A 12,148-nucleotide genomic window follows, 5' to 3' on the forward strand; every position below is an offset into this window, starting at 1 on the left:
GGAAAAATGGAGGGACAATACCCATTAGATGCAGAAGCTGGACAAAGCCCTCCTGTTGATCAGTTTGGGAGCTATGTGGAGGTCAGGATAAAAACTGAACCAGAGGATGAAGAGGAAGAGTCCATCAGCTCAGAGGTCCAGCATCAAAACTTCAGGAAGGGTCCCCGAGGACTTTGCAGCCGACTCCATCACTTTTGCAATCAGTGTTGAAGCCAGAAAAACATACAAAGGCACAGATGCTGGACTTGATTCTTCTGGAGCAGCTCCTGGCTCTCCTGCCCCCAGAGATGGAGGGCTGGGTGCGGGAATGTAGAGCAGAGACCAGCTCCCAGGCGGTGGCCCTGGCGGAAGGCTTCCTCCTGAGCCAGAAGGAGGAGAAGAAAGAGGAGGTTGAGCTGCAGGTGAGAGACCTTCATCTTCAGCGCTCAAAGGGGGTCTTAATATACATCTTAATATATGTCTATGGAGCATGGTGGGTTCAAAAAAAATTTCTACCGATTATGTGGGCGTGGCATGGCTTGGTGGGCGTGGCAGAGAATGATACTGTAAAATCTCCATTCTGTCCCCACTCCAGGGGAAGGTTACTGCAAAATCCTCATTTCTTCCTGATCAGCTGGGACTCTGGAGGCAGAGAATAGATGGGGGCAGGGCCAGCCAGAGGTGGTATTTACTGGTTCTCCAAACTGCTCAAAATTTCCGCTACTGGTCCTCCAGCAAAAGCATCTTTGGGACATTGATATATGTTGATGTTCTTAACTTTTTGGCATTATTAACACAAGGGCTTTTCTTCCAAAGATATCCAGCTGTGTCCATTTCTTCAGGTGGTCTCTCTATTTCCCCTTCTGTGTTTCTTATCAGGTCCAAAGGCCTCTCTCGGGGGCCATTCCTCAACATCTGGATGGAAAGAGAAACCGGTTAAATCTTTCCCAGGAACTGCTTATTTGGAAGATCTCCCAAGAAAGGCCAAGTCTGGGCATCTCACCAGGTAAGAGAAGGTGCTCCTAAGCTGATTGAAGTTCTTTCAAGACAGTCCAGGTCTCTCTTGTCCTTTGGATCCTCCTCTGTATAGCATCTTTTCCACCCTTATTCTCTGAATGAAATACACTTTTAAAAATTCCCCTTCCATCGCTTTTGTCTCCTACACAGAGAATATCATGAAGTAATTGGTATTCATCGGGCTCTCTCCCTTTTCTGGTGAACCCAAAATAACAACTAAGCCTCCAGTTCAGGTAGGAAGAAGAACATCAACCAAAAGATAGAGGAGACTGTTTCCTGAGCTTCCATTTTGTTAGTGTGCCTGGGATTTTACACTAGTTTCTACCAGTGGTGGGACTCAAATAATTTAGCAACAGGTTCTCTGCCCTAATGACCAGCTGGGTGGGCGTAGTTCGGTGGTCATGTGACGTGTGGGCGTGGCCAATTCAACATCACTCATTTCGATGGGCGCTTCACCTTAGCTGTTACAATGTAGTAAGGGTTAACCAGGGAGGCAGTTTCTTAGGCTAGAAACAACACCAGAATGTTTCCTTCCTGCCTTCCTTACAGGATTAGCCTGTAAAAAAACATAATAAGGTTATTTCCAACAACTGGTTCTCTGAACTGCTTAGAAAGTTAACAATCGGTTCTCCTGAATAGGTGCGAACTGGCTGAATCCCACCACTGGTTTCCATCAGCAACATGAAATAGAGAAATTTAGGTTGTTATGACTGACATGAGCTTAGCCGCCTTCTCAAAACTGTTGAGGTGTGATGCCTAAAAAGTATTTACACTGAAGGATTCTTACTACCGGTAGGAAATCAACTTCATTCTTGCCCAATTTTGAGTCTGGCAAACAAAGAGCCCCCTTTTTCACTCTGAACTTTTGGGATAAGTCAACCAAGGAAAAAAACAGACATTTTTCCTAGGGTCATATGTTAATACAGAAACTTGCTTTTCTTCCTTTCTCAGGGTCTCGTGACCTTTGAAGACGTCGCTGTGTATTTCTCCGCGGAGGAATGGTCTCAACTAGATCCTGAACAAAAAGCCCTTCATAAAGAAGTCATGCTGGAGAACTCCAGAAATGTGGCTTCCCTGGGTAGGATTCCCTGTTATTAGCTGAGACCCCAAGAACAGGGATTCTCCCAGACATGGAAATAACCAGTTTCTGTGAATATATCTGCAGTCAGAATTTATTTCCTGGGTTGGACAAAGAGAAGATCCATTCTTCTCCTCTTCCTAAGGCAAAAGTGGTCAAAAGCAATCTGGTTAGATGCCCCACATAATAATTTGTCATCTAATATTTGAGAGGGATTCCTCATTCATTGATTTTTTTTTTGTTTGTTTCTCTTTAATTTTACCTATATGATTAATGACGCTCATTCTCACATATCTATCGCTTGATGGGAAAGTCCCTGTTTGCATTATTAAAAAACTGACTTTTCTCATATACAGTAGAACCTCTGGTCACGACCATAATTTGTTCCATAACTTTAGTTGTGATGCGAAAATTAGTGCAGTGGCCACATGGGTTGCTGTTGTTTGTAAACAAACAACAGGAAATTTGGCACTTACAAGAAACCCCGATTTGGTTGTGGTCAGAAGGCCGTGACCGGAGGTTCTACTGTAGGCTGTTTGGTCAATGTTTTTCTTTTCTTAGACATTTTTACCTTGAAAGACAGAATTCTGACAATGCTGTTTTCTTGCAAACATTTCATGACCCAAACTAGATAACTATCTAGCACTGATGTTACCTACCCTAGTTTGGGGTCTTGAAATGTCTGCAAAAACAACCAACTCAGAGAGCACCAAGAAGCCATGGTGGCGCAGTAGTTAGAATGCAGTATTGAAGGCTAACTCATTGCTCACTGCCAGGAGTTCAATCCTCACCAGGCTCAAGGTTGACTCAGCCTTCCATCCTTCTGAGGTAACTAAAATGAGGACCCAGATTGTTGGGGTCAATATGCAGACTCTGGAAATTGCTTAGAGAAGGCAGTAAAGCAGTATGAAGTGGTATATAAGCCTCAGTGCTATTGCTATTTCAACCCTGAGCTACAAATATTCTCTTTTATTGAAATGCTGCCATTTGTGATTTAGAATGAAGGGATCAGTGATTTTAGGCTTTTTACAACTATGGTTGTGGTCAGTGATGGGATTCAGCTGTCTGCTCCGCTTCAGTAGAACCGTAGCTAACTTTTGTGCAGTTCGATGAACCAGCTGATCCCACCACTGTCTGGCCCCGCCCACCCTTCCCAGCCACTCCTTTTCTTGCCTCGTCTGACTTGGCTCGTCTAGTTTTTGGTAAATTGCTCTGTCTCACATGTATAGCGACTACAATCGAGTCCAAACTAAAACTTTTTAAATTTTTTCGCAGTTGCCCTTAACAGGACGAAAAGGCAACAGAATTTTTCAGTAAGAAGCAGTAAGAAACCAAGATTGGAATCAGTTATATCAGAATTGGTCGTGGATGATATAAAACAGGCACAAGCACAACCACTCCAGCCACTCCAACTTGGAGAAAGCAGCCCGTCAGTTATTGAAATAAATAACGATACCTCCAAAATTGAAAACAGTCTTCCTGAATGCTGGACACTGCAACAATATAACAATTTTAAAGGAAAATATGATGGATTGGAAATTTCTAACAAAAAGTTAGGTTGCCAGTATTGTGCAAAACATGATTTCCAAAAAATGAATAGTCATGTGTCAAAGGAGTGGAAATATTTTCAGATTGAGGCAGCAGGGAGAAGTAGAGATGTAAAACAAGCTTCTCTAAGGAAAAAAATGAAAGAACATTTTTCATCAAAAGCTCATAATATTTGTAAAGAAATTAAACAATACGAGCAGGCTTCAGTAGCAAAATGTAAGATGAATGAAAGACATATACAAACTACTTGTAGAGTATTTAATACAGTTTACAGCCTGGCACAAAGATGTAAATCATTTTCAGACATAGAAGATGAGATAGAAATGCAAATTAAAAGTGGATTAGATATGGGAATAGGACTACATTCGTGTAAAACTGCAGTGAAAATAGTAGATTTCATTGCAAAAGAAATTAAAAAACAATTATTTACTAAAATTATTGAAAATAATCTGAAAATATGCTTGATTATAGATGAAGCCTCAACAATATCGTGCAAACCAGTTGTCCTACTTTTCGTAAAGTTGAGGATTCAGTTACGCCACCAACGATCTTCCTTGAGCTGGTTGAATTGGAAAAACAAGATGCAAAGACAATATATTCTTCAGTTATGCAAAGTTTAAATAATGTTGGGCTTACTAAGAACTATCTAAAAAAAAACTTAATAGGATTTTGCTCGATGGTGCCAGCGTTATGCTTGGGAGAAAATCTGGAGTGAGCACGAGGATAGCAAAAGAGTTTCCAAACATAGTAATGTGGCACTGTTTAAGTCATCGCCTCCAACTTGTGTTAGGATTCGATAAAGGAAATAAAGCAAGTAAATCATTTTAAAATATTTATTGATAAGATATATACTATTTTCATCAATCCAATAAGAAGCAAATTGAACTTACCAAAATATCCGAACAACTTGGAATTGAGATTATAAAATTGGTAGTATTTTGGGACCAAGCTGGGCTGCCTGTAGTTTAAGGTCAACCCTAGCTGTGGCATGCTTATCCAGCGCTACATCACTGTTTTTGTTCAAATGAAAAGTACCTAGGTATGGCTGCCTGCCTTGAAAATATGTATTTTATAACTGATTTGGCATTGATGATTGATATTCTAAATGAAATTTCTCTTCTTTCAAATGCACTGCAAGCAAAACATGTAGACATAATAAAGGCTGAAGAACTTGTGGTAAGATCTATTAAAGCATTTCGAATGCTTCGAAAGGAAAAGGGTCCATACGAAAAAAAAGTTGATGGATTAATTACTTCAGAAACCTTCAAAAACATAAAATTTGTAAAAAATCATCAATTTGTTGGGCTTCCTCGGGAAAGACTTTTAGAAAACATCGTAATGAGTTTGAAGAAAAGACTAATGGATTGTGAACATTTAAAACAGATTGTAGCCAATTTCAAGACAGGAATAAATTGCAATTTCTTAAATTTTTGGAGCCAGATTACTGGAATATTGAAGAAGTAACAGTTCCATGGAAAGCAGGTGAAGAACAGTTGCTTGCATTCAATGACATTTTCAATTACCAAATAGATATTAATGATTATCGAGATTTTGTGGAAAACGTTTTGAAAAATTCCGAACTATGCCATTCCTGAAAGTGTTCAAAGAGCTAAAAATATTGTCAGAACAATTGCTGTAAGTTCAGCAGAAGCGGAAACGGGTTTTTCAAACATGAACATAATATGTTCAGAGAAGAGAAGTCACCTAGCTGTTTCTAATATATCAAACGTAATGACTCTTAGTCTAATCGGCCTACCTCTAAAGGAATGGGATCCTACTCCTACAGTGGAAAAATGGTTAAAGATCAATCACATGGCCGACGATGCTCAAGTAAAAATGAAGAAAATTGCAAGTGAGGACGCCAATCAAGAGCAATATGGAAATATCTTAGGTAACAGTTCTATTACTTTTGTCAGGTACTATGTAATAGTTTTCATTAATATTTTAAAACTCTTGTAATAAAATCTAGTTTTCTCATTTCATTTCATTTCATTTATTTGATTTTATACCGCCTTCTCCCGAAGGACTCAGGGCGTGTACAGGCAAATAAAACAGACAAGACAATATTATATAAAATGCAAGATTAAAAACTTATTATAATTTGCCTAAAAATTTAAAAATATAGAAACTAAAACCCCATTTAAAATTAATAATAAAACTATAAAATCCATAAAATTTAAGCCAGCCCCATGAATAAAAAGGTGTGTCTTCAGTTCGTGGCGAAGGTCCGAAGGTCAGGTATTTGGCGAGACCCGGGGAAGTTCGTTCCAGAGTGAGCCTCACAGAGAAGGACCTTCCTGGGGCCGCCAACCGACACTGCTTGGCAGACGGCACCCTGAGAAGTCCTCTCTGTGAGAGCGCACGGGTCGGTGGGAGGCATATGGTAACAGCAGATGGTCCCAGAATACCCAGGCCCTAAGCCATGGAGCGCTTTAAAGGTCATAACTAAAACCTTAAAGCGCACCCGCCACAGGTAGCCAGTGCAGTCTGCGCAGGAGAGGTGTTACATGGGAGGTACGCGACACTCCCTATCACCCGCGCAGCTGCATTCTGGACTAACTGAAGCCTTCGAGTGCACTTCAAGGGGAGCCCCATGTAGAGAGCATTACAATAATCCAAGCGAGAGGTAACGAGTGCGTGAGTGACTGTGCACAAGGCATCCCGATCAAGGAAGGGGCGCAACTGCCGAACCAGGCGGACCTGGTGGAAGGCCCTCCTGGAGACGGCCGTCAAATGATCTTCAAACGACAGCCGCTCATCCAGGAGGACACCTAAGTTGCGCACCCTGTCCTTTGGGGCCAATAACTCGCCTCCAACAGTCAGCTGCAGCTGCAGCTGACTGAATCGAGATGCCGGCATCCACAGCCACTCCGTCTTGGAGGGATTGAGCTTGAGTTTTCTGTACTTCTTTTATTCTTATTTAAGTGTCAACCTTGAAGTGAACATAACTGAGGACATTTTGGAGGCTTTAGGGTTGACACACAACAGAGGGACGGGGGAAATCAGAGGTGGGCTGTCACAAGTTCAGACCGGTTTGGGAGAACCGTTAGCGGAAATTTGGCGTGGTTCCCCAAACTGGTAGTGTCCTCTGGCTGGCCGCGCCCTTGAACCAGTCCCCGTTCACTCACCCCCCCCCCACCTGATGCTCCCTCACCCTACTTGCCCACCCGCCCCGCCCAGGCACTACTTGCAGAATCTAGCCGCTGCTGGCAAAGGTAAGGCTGAAAGGGATGGGCCGGTGGGCGGGCAGGGGAGGGAGAGCTGGTGGAGGAGTGATACCACTGGCGGGTAGTGGACTGATGCATGTGGGGAGGGAGGGGAGATCATGGCACCAGAGCTGGCCTGCGAGGGAAGCATGTGGGAGATCCTAGCTGCAGTTTACTTGTGACCAACATTGGCTGGGAGAGGCAGGGAGAAAGGCCAATGGTGCTCAGGAGTAAACTGAGGCTCCTCCCTGCTCACAACATCTTCACCTGAGGGCATCGCTGGCAGCCGTGTTCTTCCCGCTGCTGCTCAGCCTCCTCGATGCACGGAGGCAGGAGGTGGAGGTTTCTTTTGCTCCCCGCTGGCTGCCTCTAATCTGCAGTTTACTTGTGACCATGGTGCTCACGAATAAACTGCAGACCACAGGAAGTTGGCAAATCGCTGGCTTACTTGCTCTGCTGCTCGCCTGCAGAGCTAAGACTGGTAGTTGTCTCTCAGCCGTTGCGTGCAGGGAAAAACCTTGCAAAGTAAAGAAAACCTTCTCCTGAATGGGAGAACTTAATTGCCTGGCACTCGCGAGAAGTTTTGTTTTTTTTACTGTGGCAAGGTGTTTCCCTGCACGCAACGGCTGAGAGACAACCCAGAGCTGCTACTTTCTGGTAAAATGTGTGTCTTGCAGTGGGCCACAATTTGGGGTGGCAGATGGGGTAGGGGATTGGGGGGAGCTTGGCAAACTTTGCAGCTGCGTGGCTACAAAGGTTGCCGGGCTGGCTCCCCTCTCCCTGCCAGCCAGCGCCTCCCGAAGCCGCCGGCAGTGCCTGAACCTCTTCAAGAAGTATTTGAAACTGTCAAAAATTCAGAGCACGAGCCATGATAAAATTCATCGTTGTTGTGACATCTTTGAGGACATCTTCAAATTTTTTGCTGCTTTCCCTGCTTGATGTATAATACAATGGAAGTGAATGACTTTATGCTTTATTGCTTTAACAAACAACTGTATGAAACCAGATGTTGCCCCCCACCATAGAAGGTGCCCCAAGTAGCAATTGAAACCACTTTTTCTGGTCTTACGTCTTGTGACGAAAAAGCCTCAATCACAGCATTGTAGATATCTATCTCTCGTGTTCTTTCAGGCAAAGACACCAGTTTCACCAGCTCTTCTCCCGGGATGTCACTAGCAGCATAACGCAAAATTATTATTAGCCTGGCATGATTATTTACATCTGTGATTTCATCCAAGTACATGGAGTAACAGGCTGCCTTTTGTAAGTCAGTAGTAAGCTGCTGACCAACATCACTTGCCATGCACTGGACTCGATCTTTAATGGTATTTCTATAAGTGGCACCTCAAAGGTGCATTGCACAATTTTATCCCTGTTTGGGAAATCATGAAAAAGGGAATTGCTCACAGACAAAATGGCCGTTTTAACAATATTCCCATCAGAGAGGAGCTTGCCATGTCTTGCTAGGCACAGTGAAACTGTAAACTTTTTGCAATTTATCAACCTCATAAGGTACAGATAAACAGAGTTGGAAGGGACCTTGTAGGTCATCTAGTCCAACCCCCCTACACCATTTCTGACAATTGTCAGTCTAGTCTCTTCTTGAAAGCTCCCAGTGATGAAGCTCCCACAAACTTCCGAAGGCAACTTCTGTTCCATGGGTTGATTGTTTTCACTGTCAGAAACTTTCTCCTTATTTTCAGGTTGAACCTCTCCTTGTTCAGTTTCCATCCATTATTCCTTGTCTGGCCTTCAGGTGCCTTGGAAAATAGCTTGATCCCCTCCTCTGTGGCAGCCCTCAAATATTAGACTGCTATCCTGTCTCCTGGTCCTTCTCTTCACTAGACTAGCCATGCTGAGTTCCTATAACTGTTTTTGTTCTAGTCTTCAGGCCTTTAAGCAGCTTAGCTGCTCTTCTTTCATTTTTTCCAAAGGTTCAACCATTTTTTTTGTAATGTGATGACCAGTATTCCAGGTGTGGTCTTACTAAGGCTTTATGAAGCGATACTAATACTTCAAGTGATTTTGATTCTATTCCTCTGTTTATACAACCAAGGATTGTACATGCTGTTTTGGCTGCTGCCGCACACAGGGGATTCATACTTAAGTGATCATCCATTCCGACTCCCAAGGACCCTTCACTGTTACTATTTTTGAGCTAGGATTCAGGTAATCTGTTTGTCCTGCTCAGGTGTAAAAGCTTATTTTTCTCCACATTAAATTTCATTTTGTTGGATTCAACCTCGTTTCATTTCGATCAGAAAAGCACAATATGCATACAGATAAAAATCTACAGACATGATGGATCAGTGGTTAGAATGCAGTACTATAGGCTAATTGCCCATAGCCAGAATTATAAGTCTGGCAGGGTCATGGATGATTCAGCTTTCAACCTTCTGAGGTGGGTAAAATGGGGACCCAGATTGCTGGAGACCATATGCTGACTTTGTAAACTGCTCAGAGAGTGCTGTAAAACATTGTGCGCTGCTATATAAGTCTAAGTGGAATTACTATTGCTATATAGTTCCTCCTGAGCCTTGAGCCTTTTGTGAGAAGTAAGATTACCTTTCTGAGCAAAGCTCTTTCCACATTCCATGTATTTATTCTCTCGTGTGGATTTTATTATGGCAAGTAAGACCATGCTTTCAAGCAAATGTCTTTCCACAATTCATGCATTTATACAACTTCTCCCCTGTGTGGATCACTTTATGGCAAATAAGATGACCTCTTTGAGCAAAGGTCTCCACACTCCATGCATTTATACGGTTTTTCCCCTGTGTGATCACCTTATGGGAAATAAGATTACTTCTTTGAGCAAAGGTTTTTCCACACTCCATGCATTTAAATGGTTTTTCCCTGTGTGGATCATTACTACGGACTGTGTGGACCATTACTACGGACGCGTGGCTCAGGGGCTAAGACAGCTGAGCTTGTCGATTGAAAGTTCGGCAGTTTGAATCCCTATTGCTGCCGTATAACGGGGTGAGCTCCCGTTAGTAGTCCCAGCTTCTGCCAACCTAGCACTTTCGAAAGCACGTAAAAAATGCGAGTAGAAAAATAGGACCACCTTTGGTAAGAAGGTAACAGCGTTCCATGTGCCTTTGGGTGGAGTCATGCTGGCCACATGACCACAGAGGCGTCTTCGACAGCTGGCTCTTCGGTTTTGTAACGGAGATGAGCACGCCCCTAGAGTCGGAAACAACTAGCATGTATGTACGAGGGGAACTATTCTGTCTCCGTCCTCACTTTGGAGTAATGAGCTGGCCTACAGCCAGTGGTTACACAGCTCCTATCAGTCCTGGCCGAGAAAACACAGCTGCCTGCCAAGAAGTTCAAACAGATTAAGACTTCAGCTCACTTCGATGGTTCAGCTAATTTGCTTCCCGTAGAAGTGAGAGCAGTCCCAAAGCTCCTTATATATACTGTGGGGTGGAGCTCCTGCCCCCCCCTTCCCTTTGATGACGCCGTCTCTCTAATCTTCTGAAGCACGGGTCAGTCCAGGCTTGATTTGTAGAGATTATACATTAGGTTGTTTAGTTGGCAGACCACTAACCATGTGAACTTTAGTCTCCTGCCTCTGACTCATTCCCAGGGAATCTCTGCTCTTGGGAGGAACCTGACACACACTGTTACAAGTAGCAGATGAAAACAGAGAAATGATTTTAGGTATCCATCTCAGCTTAGCACTCACTGAATAGGCAGCACCTCAGCCAATCATATATTGTTTCATTGTACATGCATCTTCACTGACCTATCGTGACGTTACAAGTGTATCCTTGCATGAATTATAATAAAAGGGATTTTGACTTTGGATTTGACTCTGGACTCTCATCCCGAGGAAGAACGCGTGTTTGACTCTTACATCATGAGAGACCACCACATGATTAGTATGGTTATCAGCTGCATCTGTAGGCATAACCTGAGGAAGGGAGGAATCGGGGGATGTCGGCCTCATTACGTCCTCCGACTGGTCTGGTTCTGGCTCCTGGAGCTGGGCCAAAGGAATCAGTGCTTCTGAGGTTAGCCTTACTGGCCCTTCCCCCTCACACTGAGTCACTTTCGGTCATGGGGCCAGGTTCGGGGGCTGGAGTCACAACAGGAACCTTTACCTTTACCCAATAATAATAATAATAATAATAATAATAATAATAACAACAACAACAACAACAACAACAACAACAACAATAATTTAATGACTCAGGGCGGTGAACAGGCAGATAAAATAAAACGATACATTTCAATAAAAACAATATTTAAAAAACTTATTCCAATAGCCTAAATTTAAAATACAATACAAAATAGAAAATAAACCCCAATAAAATCCATATTTAAAAAATCCTATTAAGCCAGTCCTGCTCGAAAGAATAGATATGTTTTAAGCTCGCGGCGAAAGGTCCGGAGGTCTGGAAGTTGTCGAAGTCCTGGGAGAAGCTCATTCCAGAGGGTAGGTGCCCCCACAGAGAAGGCTCTCCCTGGGGTCGCCAGCCTGCGCTCGAGGGTGGTCTTGGTGACATTGTTTGGGATGAGTTTGACCCTGTGGCTCCGAGGACATGGACAGGTTGTTGGGTAGGTTGAATGCCACCACGTGTTTACTGGACCCGTGCCCTCTTGGCTGGTGCTGGCCACTCGAGAGGTGACGAGGCTGGCTCAGGCGATTCGACCGCTTCTTTGGTGGAGGTGTCTTCCGGCCGCCTTGAAAGAGGCGGTGGTGACCCTCCTTAAGCCGTCCCTGGACCCGGCTGTTTTAGGTAATTATCGTCCGGTCTCCCCGCGGCGAAGGTTGTAGAAATATGGTGGCATATCAATTTCCCTTGCACCTGGATGAAACTGTCTATCTAGACCCGTTCCAGTCCGGTTTCGGCCCGGTTACAGCACGGAGGGCTTTGGTCGCGTTGGTGGATGATCTCTGGAGGGCCAGGGATAGGGGTTGCTCCTCTGCCCTGGTCCTATTAGACCTCTCAGCGGCCTTGATACCATCGACCATGGTATCCTGCTGCGCGGTTGGAGGGATTGGGAGTGGGAGGCGTTATCGGTGGTTCTCCTCCTATCTCTCCGACCGGTATCGATGTTGAGGCAGAGGTCGGCCCGGCGCCTCACTTGTGGGTGCCGCGGGGTCGATCCTCTCGCCCTCTGTTCAACATCTACATGAAGCCGCTGGGTGAGATCATCAGTGGTTTCGGTGTGAAGTACCAGCTGTATCGGATGACACCTTTTCGGACACTGAACTCGAGCGCTGTCCGGTGCCTGGAGGCCGTCACGGGTCTGGATGGGGAGAAATAGGCTCAAGCTCAATCCCTCCAAGACAGAGTGGCTGTGGATG

At 44.2% G+C, this 12,148-nt stretch overlaps 2 protein-coding genes across 2 annotated transcripts; both read left to right on the plus strand.

Annotated features, from left to right (window-relative positions):
- The first annotated feature begins 50 nt into the window (after positions 1–50).
- LOC131187315 (zinc finger protein 24-like) lies at positions 51–2,481 on the plus strand. The gene is made up of 3 exons (XM_058161574.1): positions 51–401; positions 859–985; positions 1,147–2,481. The coding sequence occupies exons 1-3, from the start codon at positions 237–239 to the stop codon at positions 1,161–1,163; spliced, it is 309 nt and encodes a 102-aa protein (XP_058017557.1). The 5' UTR covers positions 51–236; the 3' UTR covers positions 1,164–2,481.
- Positions 1,170–3,838, plus strand: LOC131187314 (zinc finger protein 558-like; the record flags this gene model as incomplete). Its single annotated transcript, XM_058161573.1, has 3 exons — positions 1,170–1,229; positions 1,948–2,074; positions 3,350–3,838. Coding segments are annotated over 3 exons (676 nt in total), but the record flags the coding sequence as incomplete, so codon positions are not given.
- Between the last annotated feature and the right edge of the window lie 8,310 nt (positions 3,839–12,148).

Source organism: Ahaetulla prasina, unplaced genomic scaffold (genome assembly GCF_028640845.1).
Source record: "Ahaetulla prasina isolate Xishuangbanna unplaced genomic scaffold, ASM2864084v1 Contig266, whole genome shotgun sequence".
NCBI lineage: Eukaryota > Metazoa > Chordata > Lepidosauria > Squamata > Colubridae > Ahaetulla > Ahaetulla prasina.

Excerpts from the sequence above, each read along its gene's own strand:
- LOC131187315 (XM_058161574.1), top strand. The coding sequence starts at position 237 with ATGCTGGACTTGATTCTTCTGGAGCAGCTCCTGGCTCTCCTGCCCCCA. Across the intron at positions 402-858 it reads AAGAGGAGGTTGAGCTGCAG|GTCCAAAGGCCTCTCTCGGG; the intron begins GTGAGAGACCTT and ends GTTTCTTATCAG.